Consider the following 23,856-nt stretch of genomic DNA (forward strand, 5'->3'; position numbering starts at 1 on the left):
ACCTGTTCTAGTTGCCAACTTTGTGTTCCTTAGAGAATAATACCATATCTGAAGTCTCTTTCCCAAAATTCAACCTTGCTGCAGAATTACAGCAGGAGAGAGGAGGTGCAAGGTGGAAGCTGGGGATGTGGCCTTGACCAACTGCCACATTTCTTGTTTGAAAGCCTTGACGTCTCTCTCTCATGCATGGGCCAAATTCTCTGGACAGGCTAAGCAGAGAAAGGGGAGGTAAACCTGCCCCTCATGACCTAATAAGGGGCAAGATTCCAGATCAGCCCATCTGAGCTTCCATTTTCTCAAAGGCAGAGCAGGATACCCAGGGCTCGGTTTACACCTATCGCCATTTCTAGGCACTGGGGGACCATAGGCAGGCTGGGGGAACTCATATTAATGTTAAAAAAAACTGAAAGTAAAATTGTAATGCTATGGGACCTTTAACTTGTTTTCTGTCTGTTTGTTTTTGTTTCATCAGCAGGCACATTTCTCTGACAGGTGTAACATTTTTACCATGTTGAAGCCTCTTAAAAATGAATGTGAGATAACGTTGATTCCTTTCTCTCTAGCTGCAACAAACGATTAATTGATTGGTCACTTTACAGAATTATTACACATTTTTCCTGCACTTACATTAACTTACATTAAGAGAGTCAAACTACTTTATAAGACTGGGAAGGTGGACGTTAATTTAAAGAGACCAGAAAATGATTGGAGCATTTTATTTATCATTGTTATTAGTGTGTTTGTTGGAGAAGCTGAAAAATTAGCCATGACAAACGCACTAATGTTCAAAGAAAACAAATTGACTTGTATCTTTTTTTTATTGTATCTTTCAAATGTGCTTTCCTTGAAAAAATGTGAATGGTAAAAGAGTTGAAGCCTTTTGAAGGTATGATATGCTGTGATATGAAAATGTAAACTGACTGCAAAACACTGAGTGGTGTCCAGCAGAGGCATAAATATGTATTGTCCTTTGCAGAGAATGAAGTCACACTCCCTCTGTGTGTTTTGTAACGCGAGCTTCTTGCTTCTTTGTTTTTAAAGCCAGTCTGGTCGCGTGTGCATGTTAGTGCATGTGACTGTGAAAACGTAGATATTTCATATATTGGGGAACAGTCTGTGAGAGCTGTGTGGAGGCAATCCCAGGCTGCTGTTTTTTTGTATTTAGAGTACAGCCCTTTAAGTAGTATTTTACTGTTGGCGCTACATAAACCTTTTGATACTTTGGTCAAGTGGTGCCTGACCTATGGGTCTGGCCCCTCCAAACTGAGGGGTCCTGAGATGATTAACGGGTGAAAAAAGAGGGAAAAAAACAATGCATTGTATTTTATAAGCTCATGATATGTTGTTCTTAGGTACATTCTTAATTTGTAAAGTAACTATTAACAATAGTTTAACTAGTTAGTTTTTTAGAGCAATAAAATGCATTGAGTAAGACTGTGTGAACACATAAATAGGACTAGTTCAAATTATTTAAGTTTGCTTCAGCAAAAGCAGAAGTTAAGTGACCTTTCAAAACCTTTGATGTTTTGACATTTCTTTTATTCACTTCTTGGGTAGATGAACATCCACAAAGAAGTACTCTGCCGTGGGATCTTCAGTGTCCCCTACCTCTCATTCAGAAAGCCGTTGTGTTGCCCCTGACTGCTTGCCAGGCAGTAGACCCCTCTGCAGTTGCTTGCACTTGTTCCCCCTCCCCATTCACCCCTGTCTATTCTTTACCACAGGGCCATCCCTGCCCACCTATTTGAGATGTTTTCAGCCAATGAGGGGTGAGTGCTTGGTGAGCAAGCACCAATGAGGCCACTTTTTCATCTGTATAAAACTTTTCAGGAGAGTTTGCTGGGTTGCACTTTCTGTCAGTCCAGGGCTTCGAAAGGAGAGCAACAGCCCAGAGAGAGAGATAGAGAGAGAGAGAGAGAGGAGGTAGAGAGAGAGTAAGTGTGAACGCAGGGGTTTGTCAGTTTTTAAACCCTAATCCCACACTTCAAGAAAGTGGTGGGTAAACGTTTGAGCTTCATTCGTTTTAATTCTCAATATCAGGCCAGCTGGGCCGCTCAGACTTGATGTGAATGTTTCTGTGTTTTTTATCCCTTTTGTTCCTGAAGCCTCACCGTTTCAGCAAGGATGGAGAACGCACACATGAAAGAGTCACCAGAGGTTCTCTCCTACTTTGGTGTCACTGAAGAAACCGGCCTTTCACCTGAGCAGTTCAAGAAGAACCTGGAAAAGTATGGCTACAACGGTGAGGGAGAGAAAAAGAAAAAGATGGATGGATGGATGGATGGATGGATGGAAGTAGGAAACAGTTGGACAGAGCATTGAAGGCTGTGATAAAAGAGTAGTAATAAATGAAGTGATTGAGGAATCCCAGGGTGTAGACTCGTCTATCATTGAATTTAAATTAGAAGACACATGAGAGGTTTAGAAAGAGAAAATGGTTCAAAGAGACACTGCATGACAGACAGATGAACTGGGACTGTGTGATGTTTTTGATGATGGTTTAATTACGGGATAGAAATGGGAAGGGGGGGGCTGTGGAGCAGGTGCATTTGAGTTTCAGGTTTCTGACAATCACTACTGGCTTTAGTTCTGATTGAAGATTCTTCATTTATTATTACATTAGAGCGTGACAGTTCTTTCCTAACTTTGGAAACAGCTTAAGGTCAACTTACTTACTTTTTTCCAACTGTGTCTCATGCCTCCCTCAGCAGGATGGAGTTAAACAAACTCTGTCAGCTAAGGAAGGCCTGTGAAATGCAGCCTGAACGCCCTTCAAAAAGGCTTGCAAGTGGACCTTGAGTCGAGTCTTGTTTGTCAAAATGAATCAAAATTGCATAAAAGTCTCCTTCCTAGCATTTAAGAAAACACGTGCATTAATTTAAATTCATCATAGCAGGGGGTTACACATGTGGGATTAATATCTCTGACTGATAACTCTCAGTTGCTTGTTAGCAGTAAGTGGAATACAGCCTTTTTTAATGTCATCAGTTATACCTGTGTGATTATGACTGGTGTTAAAAAGACCTTTTTTAACAAAAAAACAAGAGCATTTTACATACAGTAAAGTGTGAACATGTAAGCATTTTACTTTGTACTGTCATATCATTGCATAAAATCATGCTCAACAGGCATCAGTGACTCTGTATTTTGTTAGACCAGACTAACAGTGTAATTAAGTTCACTGTAAACGTCAGTTAGAAAAGACAAATTACTGTTAGAAACTGGCAAAAGGACAAAGAGGAACAAACCAGCTGCTGTCAGTAATTAATCATTTAGCATGCAATACATTGTAGTGTCCGACCAATTGTCTATTATAAATATGTGAGTGGAATTGATTATGTCGTTATGTGATGTTTAGTTAGTTTTGAATCCTAAATCTCTCAAAGCTGTTTTGTCCTCATTGACAAAATGGATGGCTAAATTGGCGTGTAGTTGTGTTTCATTAATATATTTGTCTCTCTTCACCCACAGAGCTGCCAGCGGAGGAGGGTGAGTCCACTTTAAACCTCTAACATCTGCTTTTCAATCATTAATGTTTGAATCACATGGTGTTGATCAGGGTGCATCTTTTAACTTTGTGCCACACGGACACACCTGTTATTCTCACTTCCTGTGATGACAAGTCACACAGTCGTTTATCTAACACCTGTCATTGGCTTCTTGTTCTGTTCCACCAGTGTGCCACAGGTTTAGAGATAGTTATAGAGATCCAAACTACCAAAAAACATGTTCACTCCGCACATAACCTGAAGAAATCAGTTGATCCAAGGCCATTCATTTCCTGTAGCTTTGGAGATGTTGGATGTCTACAGCCTATCTGCACTGACTGTTTAACAGCTTGCAGTCAGCTACGTTGACTGGGCAATATTGAAACTAGTGTTGTGCACATGCAGTAAAAATTTGCTTTATATGAGCATCCTAGGTGCTCCGATACCGATACCGGATAAGCGGTCGAAGATGGATGGATGGATGAGCATCCCAAATGTTTATCTTTAGTTTCATAACAATCAGTGCTTCTCCTACTTAACCCAAGTTTAATTATTGAGATTATTGACATTCCATAACATGTATACCATGTAAATATAATAATATATTACCAGCAAGGAAATATTCACAATTGTCCGAACACACACACTTGAATACTGTATGTGAATCGATGTATTTTCTTTAACAGGAAAGACCATCTGGGAGTTGGTGGTGGAACAGTTCGAGGACCTGTTGGTCAGAATCTTGCTGCTGGCTGCCTGCATCTCTTTTGTGAGTTTGCTCCCTTTTTTCTTTCCGTGAGACAGAACATTTGTGTTTGCATGGTGCAGTATGTGAATGCAGGGAACTTGCAAAGGGTTTTGAATATGGCCCTTGTGTATTTAAGAATTGTGTAGTGAAAGGTCCAAATTGGATAAAGATGCATATTCATATTCATATTAGATCACAAAGGCAGTTTTTATCCTACTATGTACATTTACTGTACTTATTTTTGGTCCCTAAAGAGTCCTAGTAACTGAGCCCAGACAACAGATTGAACAAATATCCCTCATGAGTATGAAAGCATTCGACAAAGTGAAAGAAAAAAAAATAGAGAATTTAATTTCTCAAAAGTTCAGACCTGTTGCTGAACAGTATGTAATAGTTGTGTTTCTTTCATAGAATTCCGATACCATATCTCAAAATCTCCCCCTCATACTGTGGCCTACATTGCTAATATGCCACAAAAATATAATTCGATTGTTATGATTAGATTGTATTAGCATATAGAAGATTATTATTGGAAATGTAAATCTGAGAACCCTCAATCTTTTCACAGTTCACACCCATCAAAACTTGCATTCAGCATGTTGAAGCTGATCTATTAGAAGGTAGTCTCAATCATTAAAGCACTTTCCTGACCTTGCTCCTATCGGTCCATAACAAGCCATACCAATCAGATGGGTTATGTTAGACTTAGTCTGAATTTAGACTACTGGTCCTAGAAGAGCTGCTAGAGGCAACAAAGTCAAATATTAGCTGCTCAAAGTTGTTGCAAAAGAGGCCATTTCTTGTATCTAAACGTGGCGTGACAGTGATGGAGCACCTCACAAACAAAACTAAAACTGATAAAGTCAAAGAAATCAAAGGAACAAGATTGTCTTGTTCAGGGACAATAACGAACCCGACAGTGATGTTAGCAGTGCAAACTCTGAGCTGCAACCTTTCTGACCTCTCGCCTGTTTTCTTTGTGGTTACACACGCACAAACTCGTGTACATCGCTGAGTTATTAAATTACATGTCCTCACTCTCATTTACACAAGGAATCCCTCTCTCTCTCGACCTCCTCCCCTCCACTGTTGCTCTCTCCAAAACTGTTTTGTGGAGGAGAGTAGGCTGAACACATTGTCTTAATCCTCAATCTCTGCCCTCTGGCCTCCCTGTACAGCTGTCACTATGGCCTTAGAAGGCCTGACGGCTTTGTGTGTGTGTGTGTGTGTGTGTGTGTGTGTGTGTGTGTGTGTGTGTGTGTGTCTGTGTGTGGAAAAGAGAGCGCAAAATGAAGAGAAAGAGAGAGAGAGTGCACATGCATAGCAGGAGCTTTATTTTAAGAAAGTCTCAAGCCAGCATGAGAAACTGTATCCTTGGACAAAGGTCAGGGATGGAAGGAACGAGGGATGGCTTGCAGCAGCAGGATAGACAGAGAGCGAGACATAGTCGGGTAATGGGGTGTTTGGAGATTAGGTTGCACAATGGCATTGTTTGTTACAATGACAATTGAGACCAATAGATTCAGAGTCGTCTACGGTTTCTAAAACAGAGAACACTAAATACTGCAAATACATGGTCATCCTATTCATACACACAGGAACGTCCTGCCGCTGCAGCGTGCTGACAGCCTCGGACTTGCATTCTGGGGATCGATTGTGTCTTTGAAGAGTGGCAGGGTGAAGACAGACTGGAGAAGTTAGCAACAGAGACTATTTTTGGGAAAGCGTGAGAAAAGATGTGAGATCAAAAGCAACAGATCACGATGAGGAGGAGCAAAAAAGTAATAATGCTACGAGAGAAGGATGGGGCTCTTCTCTGGTTGGCTCTGTGCTCTGCTGGCCTGCAACTAATCTGTGTCAATGTCAACACGAAGCTTTCCGAAACAGACTCCCGTTCACAGGGGCACAACACGTGTTAGACTATAGGTTTGAAAAAGAGTCACATGCAGAGCAAAGATTTCACACATAGGATGACATAAGAGACAACAATGACCATTGTAATTCGATGCGGTGACAGTTCATCACTGTCACAAATAGCTACTCGCCGTGAGTATTTTATATTTCCTGCCTACCAGCAGTAAATAATAATACTGTCAAACTGAGCAACAGGTGCACAACAAAGTATCACCAACAGTGACAATGTCTTACAACAACAACAACAAAAAAAGAGTCGGTATCATGAGCTACTGATTATTGACCCTAATAGATCCACTAATAGATCAACTTGATCCATCATCCATCATAAGGGTAATCAATGTCCAAACCTGCAGAACTTTAAAGATAACAAATTCCTAAAGGTGATTTTTGGGGAGGAATGTATATAAAGAGATGCATGAAGCATCTACTATAGTTCATGATAAAATGGAGCTACTGTGTAACGAAACAAAAAAAAACACAACCTTATTGTTGCTGCCGCAATGATTACTTTCTGTCTATAGTTTTTCAAATAATTGTCAGAAAATAATGAAAACTACCCATCACAAGCTCCTAGAACTCAAGACAATGTCAGTAAATGTTTTGTTTTATTCGAGCAACAGTCCAAAACCCAAAAGTATTTAATATAAAATGATAAAACTCTTTTTTTAAGGCTGCAAATCAGGACATTTTAACAAAAAGAACCTGTGGCATTTCTGATTCATAAATGACGATTCATTGACCAAAATTGGAATTGTCTGTTGATTGACTAATGGTTTCAACACTTCACTATTTTAGCTTAAAGAAATATTGGGACATGCAGGTGTATGTGATGTACTCCCAGTGTGTGTGTGTGTGTGTGTGTGTGTGTGTGTGTGTGTGTGTGTGTGTGTGTGTGTGTGTGTGTGTGTATGTGTGTGTGTGTTTTAATGACCTTGGTTTAAGTGACATTGCCAATAGATCACCAGAAATTCCACCACAAAAACATGATTCCTCACGGATTAATTTTCTGCCATGTGCCTCTCAAATTTGAGGATTTTCTGCTTTTTTGTCTTTTACATGATTGTGTGAATTGGATTTTAGCCCGTTGGCAGAACAACACAAGCTATTTAAAGAGATCATCTTACACTCTTGAAACTTGTGATAGGAGTTTTGTTGGTTCTAGTGCTAATGTTGTCCCTGAGCATCATACATTTTGTCTTGTTTTAACAAAAGGAAGGGAAAAATGTGAATTCAACGGGATACACTCATCACACCTAGTAAACATAATGAACTCGTAAAATAAAAGATATTTTCATTACTTGTACATTCTCTCTCCGTCTTTTTAAGGTACTGGCTTTGTTCGAGGAAGGTGAGGAGACCGTCACTGCCTTTGTGGAGCCCTTAGTCATCCTCCTCATCCTCATTGCAAATGCTATCGTTGGAGTGTGGCAGGTCAGTGAACACACACACACACACCCAAAGGAACAATCACAAGGACACATACCTGCTCCTGAATGCTTTCTTTTACGGACACCTAAATAGACTCTTATACTTAGTAACAGTCACACACAATAAATCATCACACGATGGACGGCCTGTTCAGGTCGCAGCCCGTGTCCTTTACAGGGAGCCCACAACAGCTCAGAGTTCAAGGGAGTCCAGAAACAGAGAGATGACGTCAGCCGGAGGTGAGAGGCGAAAGGTTAAGCCAGCGGGGGCGACTGAGAGCGAGAGGGTAATGGTGGAGGGTGATGGCGGACTGGGACCCTTGAAGGCTCAAGCTTCGGTCTGCTTTGTTACAATCTGCAGTAAATACACAGAGGGATGATCAGGTTACCACAGGTTTGAGGGAGTGTGTGTGTGTGTGTGTGCGTGTGTGTGTGTGCGTGTGTGTGTGTGTGTCTGTGTGTCTGTGTGTGTGTGTGCGGTCGGGGGGCTTCATGTCAACCCTGAGGCAGTCATTTGGAAACTATGTACAAGGATTCACACATGGGGGGAATGGGGGGGAATGGCGAGAGGGAGGGCGGCTGGCATAAGTCAGGCTTTACACTTTGAGGCGGTTGAGGGCAGCCTTGGAAGGAACCACAGGCTGAACTGAGCACCAGCCTTTTGACTTTCTCTAACCTGTAGTTCAGCAGACTCACTGCAAACACACATCACTCAAGATTTGCTAAATGACAAAGAATTATAACTTTTTAAACCATAATTTAGCATCCCATTAGTCATAGCTTTTGGTCATGTGTATTTCTATTTACTTTCTAAACTACAGGAATTGTAAGTTGTTAATGTTAATTAGCTGATTGGATGGCTAACTGCACATGGTATTATGGAGAATAATTGGTGCACATAAATGTTTCTGGTTGTAAACATTTTGAACTGTCAAACAAACAGTTTGGGTCAAGATGCTGTATATTAACTCTTTTAAAGAACAACTCTGAAGGGCCCAGAAAGCCTACTTTCTCATCATTGTTCTCGTCATCTTTTAACAGTGAGCAATGCGGTCCAATACAATGGTTATTTTACTTGCAAGGTTTCTGTTTTTATTTGCTTTTCTCACTTGTTTCATGTAGGTGGGGTTCAGCTGGGAAAAAGGGAATGTCACATATTTACATGCACTAAACAGGATTTAGCAACATTTGAGTCAGGATCTCATCACACTTGTTGAGTTGTTTGCTCATGTTGCCATCAATCACATCTGACCAAACCAAACACGCACAGAAGCCGTTTAGCTGGGTTAATGACTGTTTAACTCTAAAAAATGAACATTGTCTAAACATGGGCTCACACATTACCAACTCTAGTCATTTTTACCAGTTAAATAAACTCTGTGGGTTGTTTCAATAAACATGAATTGCTTGAAAAGGTATTGCATGAATACAGGTTTTATTATTTTTTATTCAAGTTATTTTTTCCACCATTAGAGGCAGATGCTGTAAATACATGTGACCTGTACAAATGCTTGTATATGGAGTTTGACACTCTAATGCACAATAAGGACTGATGCATTTTGTCTAGAGTTGGCATGTTCAGGGAGGTCACTGTACTATGATGACCATATTTTATGTTTTGGTTGGTGTGTTACAACAGGAGCGCAATGCAGAGAGTGCCATTGAGGCTCTGAAGGAATACGAGCCTGAGATGGGGAAAGTTTACCGGTCGGACAGGAAGAGCGTTCAGAGAATCAAGGCCAGGGAGATTGTTCCTGGTGATGTGGTGGAGGTTTCCGGTAAGCTTCCCAAAACAAGAAGGCTCTCTTTTCAGAGCTTCACCTGCTGCACAGACTCAAAGTCCATTAAGCTGCTGAAAAAACTACAGGAACAGTCCAAACCATTGTAATTTGGCTGCAGCAGTGATCTTTCTTGTGCATGAGCAAATTTAAAATGAAAGGTGGCATGTGAAAAGGTATCACATTCCACTCAACACAGCTATATGGAAATATTAGAAAAGGGAGCTACTGGTCTGTGTCATTTGTCTTTTCCAGTCAGGATATGAGCAAGCAAAAGAAACAGCAGCTGACATTGGGACACATCTATAATTAATCATAAAGTGTTGAGCATAGAAAAAAAGAGAACGAGCAAGCAAGAGATTGCTTCAGCTTTAATGGGAAAGTCAAATCATATCAAAGTCAAAGAATATACTGTAATACCATTTGAAACACATTTTTACTATGAAGCATTTTATAATGATCAAGCCAAAGCTCAGCTCTGGCTTTTTCAGGACTTCTCAACCTTGGATTTAGAAAGTGTTTTACAAAAACAATATCAGTTCAAAATACAGTAATGTTTGACTCCGAGATTGAAACAAAAACATTTCAAAAAGATGACATGCACTAAAAACTCCACAGTGTGTTATCTATGTGTGTAAGATTAAACCTCTCCTGATGTCCTTGAGAATGAACATGGGCCCTTTTAAGGCAGTCATTAAATAAAGGGATGGAGGGGAACTGAAGGAGCTTGCTGCGGGAAGAAAAAAAGCAAGCCTGAGTATAAATACACTTTATATTGAAGGCCGGACTCGCTCCTCTGTCTCTCCCTCTCCCTCTGTTTGCCGTGCACCTGTTCTTTCATTTCATAATCTACCCATGGTCTCCGACTGTGGTATCAGTTTTCAACAACAACACTATCCATCCATAGTGCTAAAAACAATCAATCAACCTTTCCCCCTTCATCCTACTGTAATGCTGCAGCCAGATTGAAATGAAGCTGTTTGTAATGTAATCATGAAAAAAAAAAATTTAGTAAAATGGCTAAATTTGAGTCTGCATTTCTATGTGTGTGTTTGTGTGGACACTAGTTGGAGACAAAGTGCCAGCTGACATCAGGCTCATCTCCATCAAATCTACAACCCTGCGTGTGGACCAGTCCATTCTTACTGGTAGGTGTTACAGGACAGACGGAAATTATGTTTTTTGATGCCTGCCTCCTTTTCTGACCACCCCACCCAAAATATGTCTCCTAATAGGTGAGTCTGTCAGTGTGATTAAACACACTGATGCCGTCCCAGACCCCCGAGCTGTCAACCAGGACAAGAAGAACATGCTGTTCTCTGTGAGTCTGTTTCCTGAGTGCTGCTCTCCTTTTTTTCCTTTATTTTCATCAAACCTGGCAAACTCACCTTGCAGTTCATTCTCCTAAACCTTTTTTGTTAACCCTACACCTGTCCCCTCTTCCTTCACCAAATAAACTTTTTTTAACAATCAACATTTTTGCTTGTCATAGCAGCAGGCCCACAACAGTTCATAAACTTTACATATTAAATTAGGTTGCTGCCAAATGTTTCCTAATGCAATGTCCTTCTTTTTCAAAATGATACCCCCACTGCTCATTATCAGTACACCTGTACACGCTCCATTTGAGTGTTGTGGAGAACAGTAACTGGCTTATAAGAGAATTCAACCAATATCTGTTGAGACAGTTCACTAAAAACAGCAAATGTTAAACCCCTGTGGCATTAATTAAAAAGTCAGGCAATCAGTAGGATTCATCCTCTGGGGAACATGAATTTATATACAACATTTAATGCCAATCCATCCAATAAAGTGGTTGTTGTAGCATATATTTCAGTCTGTTTTGTCTAACTTTCTAATGTTTTTTTTCTGTCTCTCTTCAGGGCACCAACATAGCTGCAGGAAGAGCCACTGGTATTGCTGTTGCAACTGGTGTCTCCACTGAGATCGGTAAGATTCGTGACCAGATGGCTGCCACTGAGCAGGAGAAGACCCCTCTGCAGCAGAAACTGGACGAGTTTGGAGAGCAGCTCTCCAAGGTTGGTAAGGCAGATAGCCAAATCGGATCAGTTTTTATCTATTTATTTATTTTGTACAAATGAAACCTAATACTGTTTTTAATGACTGAGGATACACATTTTTGTATGTAAAACTAAAAGATAGAACCAATGTGTCACACGTTCCTCTGACTGCCTGTCCTCCAGGTCATCTCCCTCATCTGTGTGGCTGTGTGGATGATCAACATTGGCCATTTCAATGACCCCGTCCATGGAGGCTCCTGGATCCGCGGTGCAGTCTACTATTTCAAGATTGCTGTGGCTCTGGCTGTCGCTGCCATCCCTGAAGGTAAACCCCTTGGATTAACAACTACTTGGAGAAAAGAAAAGAAAATGATCATATCTAAGATTCATCTTGTGTAGCTCACCTGATGGGATGCTCCATAAAAAATCAACAACAGTTTAAAAGATAATTAGTCAATAAATCATGAGCTTGCATAGTCACCTATGTCTTTACAATCTAACTGGTTTACCCTCAGTTGTGGCTAGGACCCTTAAAACCGTCTAACTCCTACACATACAATAAGCCTTTTTGCCCCTGAATGGGACAAATTAAATTTTCTGGGACAGAAACAGTCTGAGATTTGGATGTGCAGACATTCCTCACACCACACTCAAAAATTACAGACCACAGTAGGATGAAGCTATAAGGACAACATCCTCAGCAAACACAGATGCCACCTTAATTTCACTTAACTGGAGACTATCCAGACCTTCTCCACATCATAATTACAGTTGATTTTTGCCAAGACTTTGAACACAGAGCTGACTGAATGGCTTGCAACAGCCCCATCTCACATCTTGGCCTGTCCAGTTGCAATTGGTTTTGAACAGACGTGTCAGATCATTCTTTCTTATCACCTGGTTATTCGGCTTAAGAAGTCCATCTTGATGTTGTGTTCACCTTTCCAGCAATCACTTTTTGTTTCATTTAGTACCTCCCTGCCTAATCTCTTGCTCCGTGCATGGCAGGTCTGCCTGCTGTCATCACTACCTGCCTGGCTCTGGGAACCCGCCGCATGGCCAAGAAGAACGCCATCGTCAGAAGTCTGCCCTCTGTGGAGACCCTGGGCTGCACCTCAGTCATCTGCTCTGACAAGACCGGTACCCTCACCACCAACCAGATGTGTGTAACTAAGGTAGGTTCATACTCACAGGTGTGAAGTCACACATACTGCATATACCTACATTCATTTTAAACGCAGAATGATGACTGTTGTTTGCTTGTTTTTTGTCATTTTTCCATGTAGATGTTCATCATTGAGAAAGTCGATGGTGACAATGTTTCTCTCAGCCAGTTTGACATCTCAGGCTCAAAGTACACCCCCGAGGGAGAAGTGTAAGTGTCATAAGACCATGCAAACACATAGACACCATTGTATGACTACACATCTTATTTTATTCTAAATCATTTTGTCAATCTTTTTCCACAAGTACAAAGAATGGCTCATTGACAAAGTGCGGTCAGTATGACGGACTGGTCGAGCTGGCTACCATCTGCGCTCTTTGCAATGACTCTTCCCTGGACTACAACGAGGTCTGCAGAGCATTCAGGAGATTTTTGTGTTTATGACATTAAAGTTTAAATGTAACACAACCAACTTTCAATGTATTTTCGTTCTCTCTTATTTGTCTATGATGCAGTCCAAGGGTATTTATGAAAAAGTGGGCGAGGCCACTGAAACAGCTCTTTCCTGTTTGGTGGAGAAGATGAACGTGTTCAACAGTGAAGTGCGTGGCCTGTCCAAGGTGGAAAGGGCAAATGCTTGCTGTTCTGTAAGTCCATACAAGACGCCATACAGTATGTAGCATGTTATCCTGTATGCAAAGACATTTTATTGTAACAAAGTGGGCAGGTCCATTCATCTACAGATGAAAGTGTTTGTACAAAGAACATGAACGTAGGATATTGTACGAAAACGTTACGCACACTCAAACGTATGATATCATACGAAAACTAGGAGACATCAGCTGGAAATCGTATGAAAATGTATGCTCACTCGAACGAATGATATTATACGAGACAGACAGCTGGTCACGTGATAGCTGTTTAAGATGCTACAGAGCTTCATGACACGGCTACAGACTTCCGCCACAGCTCGTTGTACCAGCGGGAGTTAGTAGATGTGTTTAGCCGCTACAGAACTCTGCGACACCAGCTGCAGTGCTCCGCATGGTAATTCAAATGGTGATCAGCATGGTGCTCCGTCAGGTCATTAATAGTTGGTGGTTCAGTTACCCAAGAATAGGTGACTGTTTGCCGGGTACAGAGCACCGCGAGCTGATGGCTTGTGGTCATTCAATTTTGGCAAAGATTAGATTAATTCTAGGCTAGAACAAGTGAGCGTTATGCGGTGACGAAAGTTAAATTTTAAGCACCAAATTGGTTAAGTTTGGGAAAAAGAATGTGGTTTGTATTAAAAAACTCCCAAGGAACACGCAATTCCTGGATGAAAGTCATGTGTTTTCCTTGTCCTGCGTGTTAAGGGTCAGTCAATGTGGCGCACAGCAAAGAAAGCATGGCAATCACACAAATTACTATGCTTATCTTTTCGGACGTATTGTTCATGAGAACAGGCTGTGTAAGTCCACTGCCCCCAAGAGGTTTCCGGTTTAATTTGTGGGAAAAATGACATAACATAAACAACGGCTTATAAGATGTGCTAGGCTCAACCTTGATTTTTGATCCTTTTCCTCCAGTTGACCTCCTTTTCCGTCATTTTCTAAAAACAGGTGATCAAGCAGCTGATGAAGAAGGAGTTCACCCTGGAGTTCTCCAGAGACAGAAAGTCCATGTCAGTTTACTGCTGTCCTGCCAAATCTGCCAAAGCCCCAGTGGGAAACAAGATGTTTATCAAAGTGAGTGTATGACAGAAAACACACAGTACACAACAAAGACTCTACAGCCATGACTGCAGCTCCGCATGGATGCACTTAAGCACAACAGCTTTGACCAAAATTAATGGACCGCTCATCCAATGCTCCCATCACTTATAGCCATGCCTGGTAAAAATTAATAATTTAATTTAGGGACTCTATAAAAATCTCAAAACACAATATTATAGTAAAATACCCATGCCATATAAAGCCTCTAAATTCCAAAGAAATAGTCTTAATAAAGTTAAAGTCACTCAAGTCATATACATAAAGTAGGCCTATACTGTATGTTGATAATGATGTTGTACGTTATGTTAACTTTGTCCACAGGGTGCTCCAGAAGGTGTCATTGATCGTTGCACATACGTCCGTGTGGGCACCACCCGTGTACCTTTGACTGACCCCATCAAAGACCACATCATGTCAGTCATCAAGGAGTGGGGCACCGGACGTGACACCCTCCGCTGTCTGGCACTGGCCACCCGTGACTCACCTCTAAGGAAGGAGGATATGAACCTGGTGGATGCCACCAAGTTTATAGACTATGAGGTAGATGACGGATGAAGCACAAATGAATGACACTACAGATATGATATTGTACAAATGTACAGTATGTCATTGATAGCAGTGGTTATTACTAAAACAAGTAATGGAATGTCATATTTTTTAAGTTGCAGTAGTTTATTGTTGCTTGCAAGTAGCTCCAAAGGACACTAAAACCTTTTTCTTTTCCTTTTTTCTTCAGACTGACTTGACCTTTGTGGGCTGCGTTGGCATGCTCGACCCTCCCCGTAAGGAAGTCATGGGTTCCATTGAGCTGTGCAGGGCTGCTGGCATCCGTGTCATCATGATCACTGGTCAGCATGTGCATCATACTTTATCATGTTTTGATTGCATTGTGTAGGAAAACAAGCAAAGCCTTAACAGAAACATTTTATTCCATTCATTTTTACACACACATTTATTACTTCTGTTATGTTTTTGTATTTTCTTTTTCTGTTCAGAAGTAATCTTACACTGCTATCCCAAATTAGTTGACTTTACTAGAAATTTGCGTGGAAACCCGTAGTCTTATTAAAGATCTAAGTTTTTGCACAGGGTGAAACTTAACAGGTCAAGTTGTATTAACACAGAGCGGTAAGTCGCTGCAGTAGACAAATCAAGTCTACATTAGTATTAATTCTAAAAACCATCAGTAAGCATAAATAATTTTTTTCTAGAGTCAAGTTAAGCATGTTAAGCTAAAGCTTTAGTGCGTAACTTTTTGATATTATTGAGCATCCGTTACATTCAAACCACTGCCAAATTATTTATACAAAGCTAATTAAGACTATCAGCTTCACACAACTCTCTCTGCATTTCTTCGTGTTCAGATACTGGTTCACGCACAGAAAATCGGGTGGAGAAAATGACCTCTTCTGAAGAGTCCATCATATTTTTTTAATCATCTGTGTCCTCCTTGGCTACTAGCAACTGCACGGAGGAGGGGTGGGTGTGGTACGCAATCACGGAAGGCTTGTATCATGTGGACGCGTTGAGAGTTTTGTTGTTACTATTTAGAATTCCTCATAGAGGAGATAGAAACTACGCACTATAGCTTTAAATAAAATGTAATAGCTTTAAATATAGCTTTTCAAATAAACATAAATATAAAGCAATAGGTCACTTATCATTACTTTAGACATAACTTAATTACATAAATATTGTTTTTACTTTATTACAATGTATTCAATACATGTGCTCCAAAAAACAGATATGAAATCAACACACAAATAACATTGTACCATTTCAATGTGTTAACCTATGAAAAGTTTCACTCAGTAACTAGAATTATTTGTTACTCAGCAGTGTGTATTTGCTTCTTACACTCACTGCCCAGATTCTGTTACTTAGTTACTTTTTTTTTTTTTACAAACTAGCTGTTTGTAATTAAAAGAACACTTTACGTATACAAATTAAAGTGCAATAACAAAATAAAAAAATGTAGAAAAAAGACATTTAAAACATATAGGAAGGCATGATGTGTCATTTTTCCTTTGAGTTCAACTTCAGCAGTACTCAAATTGGACAGAGAATCTAGCTAGCTGTCTCAATTTTCCCTGCAGAGATCTGAGGAGTAGTTAACCATTATCCTTGTACATCCACTGGAGTTTAGAATTCCAACACAAAGAAAGAAGAAGGAAACACAAAATACTTGCATCTGGCAGAATATCCTGCAGCACCGGAGCAATCCCGGAAGTGAAACATCGAGTATGTAGACTAATATGCAACAAACCCACTTCCCCCCCCCCGTCCCAGGTGACAATAAAGGCACAGCTGTGGCCATCTGCCGTCGTATTGGCATCTTCACTGAGGATGAGGATGTCACTAACAGGGCCTTCACCGGTCGTGAGTTTGATGACCTCTCTCTACACGATCAGAAGATCGCTGTCAGAAAGGCCTGCTGCTTCGCCAGAGTGGAGCCATCCCACAAGTCTAAGATCGTTGAGCTACTGCAAGGCTTTGATGAGATTACAGCAATGGTGAGAGGAAGAAAAGAGTCGTTTGTTGTGTTTCTTGCACTGAAAATTAAATAAAACCATTTGACTTGAAATACAGATACTACACTAACTCATCTCCTTCTACCCTTCACCAAGACTGGTGACGGAGTGAACGATGCCCCCGCCTTGAAGAAGGCGGAGATTGGCATCGCCATGGGCTCTGGCACTGCCGTTGCCAAGTCTGCCTCTGAGATGGTCCTGGCTGACGACAACTTCTCCTCCATTGTGTCCGCTGTTGAGGAGGGCAGAGCCATTTACAACAACATGAAGCAGTTCATCCGCTACCTCATCTCCTCCAATGTAGGCGAGGTAGTCTGGTGAGTTCATACTTGTGTGGACTGAGGTGTGGTGTGATAATAACTATTACAAGAGAGACATGAAGCGGGGCCATGTCAAAGCTAATAACATGATTTACTCTGCCTTCTCACCTCCACACTCACTCCTTCAGCATCTTCCTGACCGCTGCCCTTGGTCTGCCCGAGGCTCTGATCCCCGTCCAGCTGCTGTGGGTCAACCTTGTGACTGACGGTCTGCCTGCCACTGCGCTGGGCTTCAACCCCCCTGACCTGGACATCATGGGCAAAGCCCCCCGCTCCCCCAAAGAACCCCTCATCTCTGGCTGGCTCTTCTTCAGATACATGGCCATTGGAGGTACAACATTCTCACTAGCACTCTCTCACTGACTCATCCAATGAAGCATTTGAAGTGGTTTTATTGTTATTGACGCTGCAGATAAATCCCTCAGCCTCTAGTAGTTGAAGCATTTGTGTGCTGTAGCAATTTCCTTTATTTTGTCTATAATGGCCTCCAAAAAACTTTGATAACGGTGTCATTTAAATGAACACTTCCACGGTTAAGTGAGCCTGAGGATTTTTGCTTTTGGATTTTGGATTTCCTTAACGACATCATCAGAAACTTTTTGGCGGCCATTACACAAGTACAAACATGTACTTGTGTAATGACAATTGACAATTCTGGATTTGAACTGCGGAAAAAATAGTCTTTGGATTAAAAGGCCTCCACACTTACAAGTAATATCTCCTCCAGGTTATGTTGGTGCTGCAACTGTTGCAGCTGCTGGATGGTGGTTCCTGTACTGTGATGAAGGCCCAATGGTTTCCTTCTACCAGCTGGTTAGTATTTAACACTTTCATTTGTGTAGTTTTCCTACAAACAGTGCATCTGTGCTGTCCTATCACACAGTGGACTCCATTCTGCTGCTAATCATCCCAACTGCAGTCAGCCTCACTAACAAGGTCCGGGATCCCCACAGACTCCACCTGTGGACTACTTACCTGTACATTGCACAAAACTACTATATCTCCTGAAGTTTTTTTTGCAAATTCCTTAACGTCTTTGCCCATCCTGCACTTAACCATAAAGCCTTCTTTTCTTCTTCTTCTTTATTGTTAAAACAGTTATATTGCACGTATTTGTTATATGTGTTATGCATATATATTGCATATATGTTAACGTTTCATTTGCATTTACTGTTTATTTTCTTTTAATATGTATGTATTTATGTATGCACCACTCACCAGGACAAATCCCTTGTAAATGTTACTACTTGGCATAATACTTTATTATATAATACTTTATAAATACTTTGCTGATTCTGATCTAAAACTACAAGGCCTCTGCACAAATACACTTCTCAGAGACCATTCCAGACTGTAGTAAGATTAAATGTCTCCATCTTCTCAGTCACACTTCATGCAGTGCAGCGAGGACAATGAGGACTTTGCTGGCATTCATTGCGAGGTGTTTGAGGCTTCTCCACCAATGACCATGGCTCTGTCTGTGCTGGTCACCATCGAGATGTGCAACGCCCTGAACAGGTCTGGCTACACTACAAACTCAGACCATTTTCTACCAATTTTATATTCCCGTACTTTCACTTATAATGGAGTATGATGACGTTAAAATTAGCTCCCCATTGAACAACAGTAAAATGCTTCTTTCACCTTAGTGAACCTAAGTAATAGTAATCCATGATTTGACATACTGTACATTATATTAACATTACACTTTTGGGACCATTTTTCTGTATTGAATGAGTACTTTTAAAACTTGGAGTATAATAATGTAACTGTGATTATAGGAACCCAAAACACAACATATTGAAGACACCTTCCTTCAATATTCATCATATAAATGTGTCAGAGTTCACATGCTTAATCATTACATACATTTATTTTCCTACGTTGATGTCAACACATAGACTATCTTTTATATGCCCTCACACATTTTCAGTCTGCATTAATGTACCCATGCGCCTTCACCATCCAACCCCACCTTTCTCCTCCACCCTCCCCTCCCAGCTTGTCTGAGAACCAGTCCCTGATGCGCATGCCCCCCTGGAGCAACCTCTGGCTGGTGGGCGCCATGACCCTCTCCATGTCCCTTCACTTCATGATCATCTACGTCGACCCCCTGCCCGTGAGTCTGGCCTCCTGCAACAAACACCCATCCCCCTCTACTCCTCCCTGACACACACTGCCTCTCCAACTCCCGTGTTCTCATTGCTTATGTACTTAGATGACGCAGTGCTTAGCTACAGATTCTTCTTCTTCTTTTGCTGCTTCAAATAAGGGTTTTCATAGTCATATGAGCAGTGGGTACTAACGTTAACAGTACCTGTGCCATCAAGAAACTTGCTACGTATTAATTATACACGTAGAGCTAGTTTGGCAGCTTTAACACAAAGTTGCGCTCGTCCACAGATGATCTTCAAGCTCACTCACTTGAACATAGAGCAGTGGATGATGGTCCTGAAGCTCTCCTTCCCAGTCATCCTCATTGATGAGCTTCTCAAGTTTGTGGCTCGCTCATATCCAGAGGGTAAGCCAAGCATGTTTCCTTTATTCTTTATATGGTATATGGAGTAAAAAATAAATGTAAATTCACATTTCTGGACAGATGCTGCCTATCCAGTCAGTATTAATTACATAATTTGTACCAAAAAAACATGTAATCTTATATTTACAGGTGAGCTTTATGATCCAGGGTGCAATCTCTGCACCATTTAACCCATTAAGAAGGGGAATTGAAAATGACTGATGCGGGTGACGTGATTTTTGAGTGTGTCGGCAGCCTCAACACACTTAAAACATACATGTGTGTAGATTTTTAGAACACACAACTTCATCATCCTCCTTTAGCTTAATTTTTAAGGAATATAGGATTGATTCATTGAATGTTATGGCATAATTTACCTCCTAATGAAACATCTTAATTTATTTAAACGTTATTCTAACGTCTCCTCCCTTTTTTCTTATTCCTGACACAGTTTTAATGATCTCCCACCCTGTGTCCTCTGTTCTCTGATGACATTTATCTAACTTTCCTCTCCTTGGATGCTGTTTTTTACAATTCCTTCTCTGACAATCCAGTCTAAACCTGTTTCCCTCTCCTCCATACCCTTGTAACAAACCAAGGTATTCCCGTGACTCATGCTAAAGGTTTAAGCGCTCTGCATTCTGCACATTTCTTTAGTTGAGCTTGTCTCTGTCTTGCCAATCTTTCTGAACTAATGCATTTGGATCCTGAGTGTAACCGGGATCAGCTTGGCTGGCTGTGCATAGATCTGCCATGAACTGCCAATAGAAATAATTGGTCTGCGCATCATAAGTGGTATTTGTGTAGTTTGTGTTTATTGTTGGAAACTTTTTACTTTAGCTTATTTCTTACAGTAGGTTCAGGTTTTGGATCCTCTGAAGTAGAAATTGTAACACTGGCACAATTGGACTGTATTTAATATGATCATACTAACATTGTGCATTTTGCTATAAAGGTCAAACTGTTGCTTGGTTATGTTGGACTAACAAACTTTGATACTGGCACAGGGTGCAGAGGTTTATATTCATCATTTTAATATATGATACTGTATTTTAGCTAATGTGCAATGTTTTTCTCCACATATGCTACAGTAGTTCACTTTCTTGCCTAGAGAATGTAATGCATCCTTGCTGGACACAGGTGGACACTGGTACAGGTGGTACACTACCGGTCAAAAGTTTTGGGGTCACTTAGAAATTTCCACTGCACTCCATTATAGACAGAATACCAGCTGAGATTTGTTGCATTGTTTTTTGTTTTTTTTAATCAGGGCAGCATTTTTCAGATGACATTGTCTGCTTACATAATTGCAAAAGGGTTCTCCAACGTTTTCCCAGTAAGTTCATTAAATGATAGATTAGTGAACAAAATGTGCCTTTAGAACGCTGGATGAATGGTTGCAGATAACGGCCAATATAGAAATATAGATATTGCATTAAAGAACAACAATCCATTCATATCAGCTGGTATTCTGTCTATAATGGAATGGTATGACATTTGTGAGAGACCCCAAACTTTAGACCGGTATGTAGTGTATGTATTGGATGTATTTATTTAAACAACAACATTTCTTTTTTTAAATGAGAATTTGCTGTTTTACAGGTGTTGCATCATTGTATTTATTGTCTCCATGGACCAGCAGAGCCTTCAGGAAGTTACTCATCCCATCCAAAGAAATTGTTACACACATAATCAACCTAAAAAAATGCTTTCACATTCATGTACAAATTAAACAAACGCTGTTAATCAGAGTTTTAGAGGCCCTGGAAGATGGACTGTTACCTTTGACATAGACAGACTAGCTGTTTGGTTGTGCTAAGCTAGCCAGATGCTGGCTGTAGCCTCATAAGAGTGGTTTTATGTCTATGGCAGTATTACTCTTCTCATCTTGGCAACAACTCAACCTCAGCACACTGCCATTACCATACAACTGACTCGCTTGCATTTTCCTCTGCAGGGAAAATCTAGAGGCAAAGTATGACAGAGAGCGGCTGAAGCAGAGAGAGAAAGCTGAGACACAGAGGACGGAGAGAAAAGGCTGAGCTCCTACTGAAAGAGAGCCTGCCAATAGTCACCCGATGTGATCAAAACATCTAGTGGCAGAATATAAAAGAAAACACATAAGCCATCTGAAAATACACCAGAGGAAAGCTGCAAAATATTTTTTTCTGTGTATGTACTGAAGTTAATATATAGGTGAGTTATTAAAACTATTCTGTGTTGATTCTATTCTTAAAGAATAAAGATATGTATTAAAGAAAATGTGTTGTTTCCAGTTCATTTTTTTGTATACAATAGTGTTAATGGATGTTTTGCACTATTTTCCTGACAGTTCTGTTATGCAACAAACAAATAATATTGTTGTCATTAACAATAAGTAAACCTGGTGTGACCAGGTCCATCGAGTCTGCAGTGACCATTTTACCTGAGGCTACTACTGCCAGGCAAAGAGGAGAAGAATTCTATACCAAAGCACCTTTTGCTTTTGCTAAGAAAAATGATGTTCCAAGGTTGGAGAGCTGCACACAGGGGAGGAGAGCTAAAGATATTAGCTAAAATTACTGTCCTGACCTAGCATCAGTACTCCTACAAGAAAGCACGGCAGGATAACAGCAACGTCATCATCTCTGTGCTGTAGTTGGACACTTACAATAACAATCTGAGCCTGTGAGTCAGTGGAAAAAAACACTTAGTGGACATACATTGTTCACATTAGTCACTTAGACAGAAATCCATGGGAAAATAGGGTCCAGGGTTAAAAACACTGAAATTCCAATTTAACACAAAAACAAACATGTATACACCACTACAAATGGCCACAGGTATTATTACAATTAAGTAACAATAAATATTGATGTATAATGGTATACATATACTTTAAGACAAAATATTCTATAATCGGTATAAAGTTAACCCTTAACATTATTTAGGGGTTTTCAACCTTCCATGGCCTGTGATTACATATTTTAGGTTGCTTTAATTTGCAATGACGGTATTAAAATTTTAAGATCTTGCATGTTTTTCCAAATAAATCTAAAATTAGACAGAATAATAAATCCTATTTTATTCAATTTTATGGTGTCAAGAAATATATTATTGTGCATATCAGTCTTACAAATCTATTAAGCGACTCTGCGTGAAGTTCGGAGTCCAGGGTTGAGAAACTTTAAAAAAGTATTTGATTATAAACTTAACAGGTTGAAGAAAAGAATGTTAGCGTTTGTTCTTATCCACAATCATTGATTAGCTTGAAGTCTAAAAGCTGGTATGGTTCTTGTAAGAACAGGAATAGGTTCACAATGCTAAACTAAATTAATGTGTGTATAATACAAATCACATCTCAAATAGAGTTAACTTAGGAGAGTTTCTACTTTGCGTCCCTACTATTCATTTTTGCAATGTGATCCGTTGACAATCTAAAAAAAAATGATTGCATAGTTGGCATATCAATTACTGATACAGTGCAAAATCAAGTGTTTTTTTGGAATGTTGAGTGTTTTGAGTCGTGTCAGTTTTAAAGGTCCCATGAAAGCTTCACTTTATTAGGTTTTTTTAACATTAATATGAGTTCCCCCAGCCTGCCTAAGGTCCCCCAGTGGCTAGAAATGGTGATAGGTGTAAACCGAGTCCCGGGTATCCTGCTCTGCCTTTGAGGAAATGAATGCTCAGATGGGCCGATCTGGAATCTTGCCCCTTAAGGAGGTCATAAGGGGCAGGGTTACCTCCCCTTTCCCTGCATTGCCCACCCAGACACACCCCCCCCAGCCTCCACCTTGCACCATGTCACGGGACCTTTAACAGAAGACATTAACATGTGTATTAGTACAGGAATAAATGTGTTACTTACTAAACGTAAGAAAAAGGGAATGTTGTTGTTGTTTTTCTACAGTTTTTTACAGTATCCCCAAAGCATTATTGGTTAATCAAAAATAACTTTGGTCGCTAAGCAGCAGTTTCACCTTTGATCCAAACACAAAAATAATGTCTCTTTAGGAATATCCATTAAGTGTTAGAAGAGCAGCACCAGTGGTCACGGCAATATTTTCTGTGGTGATAGTTAGTTGGTCCTTATTGGTCACTTTTGAGGTCTTTTATCTTGACCTGTGCTCTTTGGTTCCGATGTGACAGTCTAAAACTCACGAGGCGTCTGCAGGCGAGGAAGTAGCTTCACTGACTCCCTCCTCCA

General features: G+C 40.4%; 2 protein-coding genes across 4 annotated transcripts in view; one reads left to right on the forward strand and one right to left on the reverse strand.

The window, feature by feature from the left end:
• Positions 1-1,753: 1,753 nt before the first annotated feature.
• atp2a1 (ATPase sarcoplasmic/endoplasmic reticulum Ca2+ transporting 1) lies at positions 1,754-21,932 on the forward strand. Of its 3 annotated transcripts, none has more exons than XM_034893304.1 (25): positions 1,754-1,934; positions 2,106-2,242; positions 3,472-3,489; positions 4,175-4,257; positions 7,480-7,584; positions 9,220-9,358; positions 10,426-10,506; positions 10,594-10,679; positions 11,242-11,397; positions 11,563-11,704; positions 12,388-12,554; positions 12,666-12,754; positions 12,850-12,952; positions 13,060-13,191; positions 14,149-14,274; positions 14,623-14,841; positions 15,038-15,149; positions 16,591-16,814; positions 16,929-17,149; positions 17,281-17,483; positions 17,880-17,965; positions 18,537-18,670; positions 19,154-19,271; positions 19,556-19,673; positions 21,628-21,932. In XM_034893304.1, the coding sequence occupies exons 1-25, from the start codon at positions 1,795-1,797 to the stop codon at positions 21,636-21,638; spliced, it is 3,150 nt and encodes a 1,049-aa protein (XP_034749195.1). In that variant the 5' UTR covers positions 1,754-1,794; the 3' UTR covers positions 21,639-21,932. The 3 variants fall into 3 exon arrangements, with proteins under 3 accessions (XP_034749195.1, XP_034749196.1, XP_034749197.1); XM_034893305.1 differs by lacking the exon at positions 21,628-21,932 and adding an exon at positions 20,225-20,500; XM_034893306.1 differs by having other exon boundaries at positions 1,767-1,995.
• Positions 21,933-23,559: 1,627 nt separating this feature from the next.
• Positions 23,560-23,856, reverse strand: part of rabep2 (rabaptin, RAB GTPase binding effector protein 2) — an 8,126-nt gene continuing 7,829 nt past the window's right edge. Inside the window, exon 12 of the mRNA XM_034893324.1 lies at positions 23,560-23,856. The gene's annotated coding sequence lies outside the window, so the exon portion shown is untranslated.

This window comes from Etheostoma cragini, chromosome 15 (assembly GCF_013103735.1).
Source record: "Etheostoma cragini isolate CJK2018 chromosome 15, CSU_Ecrag_1.0, whole genome shotgun sequence".
Classification (NCBI taxonomy): Eukaryota; Metazoa; Chordata; class Actinopteri; order Perciformes; family Percidae; genus Etheostoma; species Etheostoma cragini.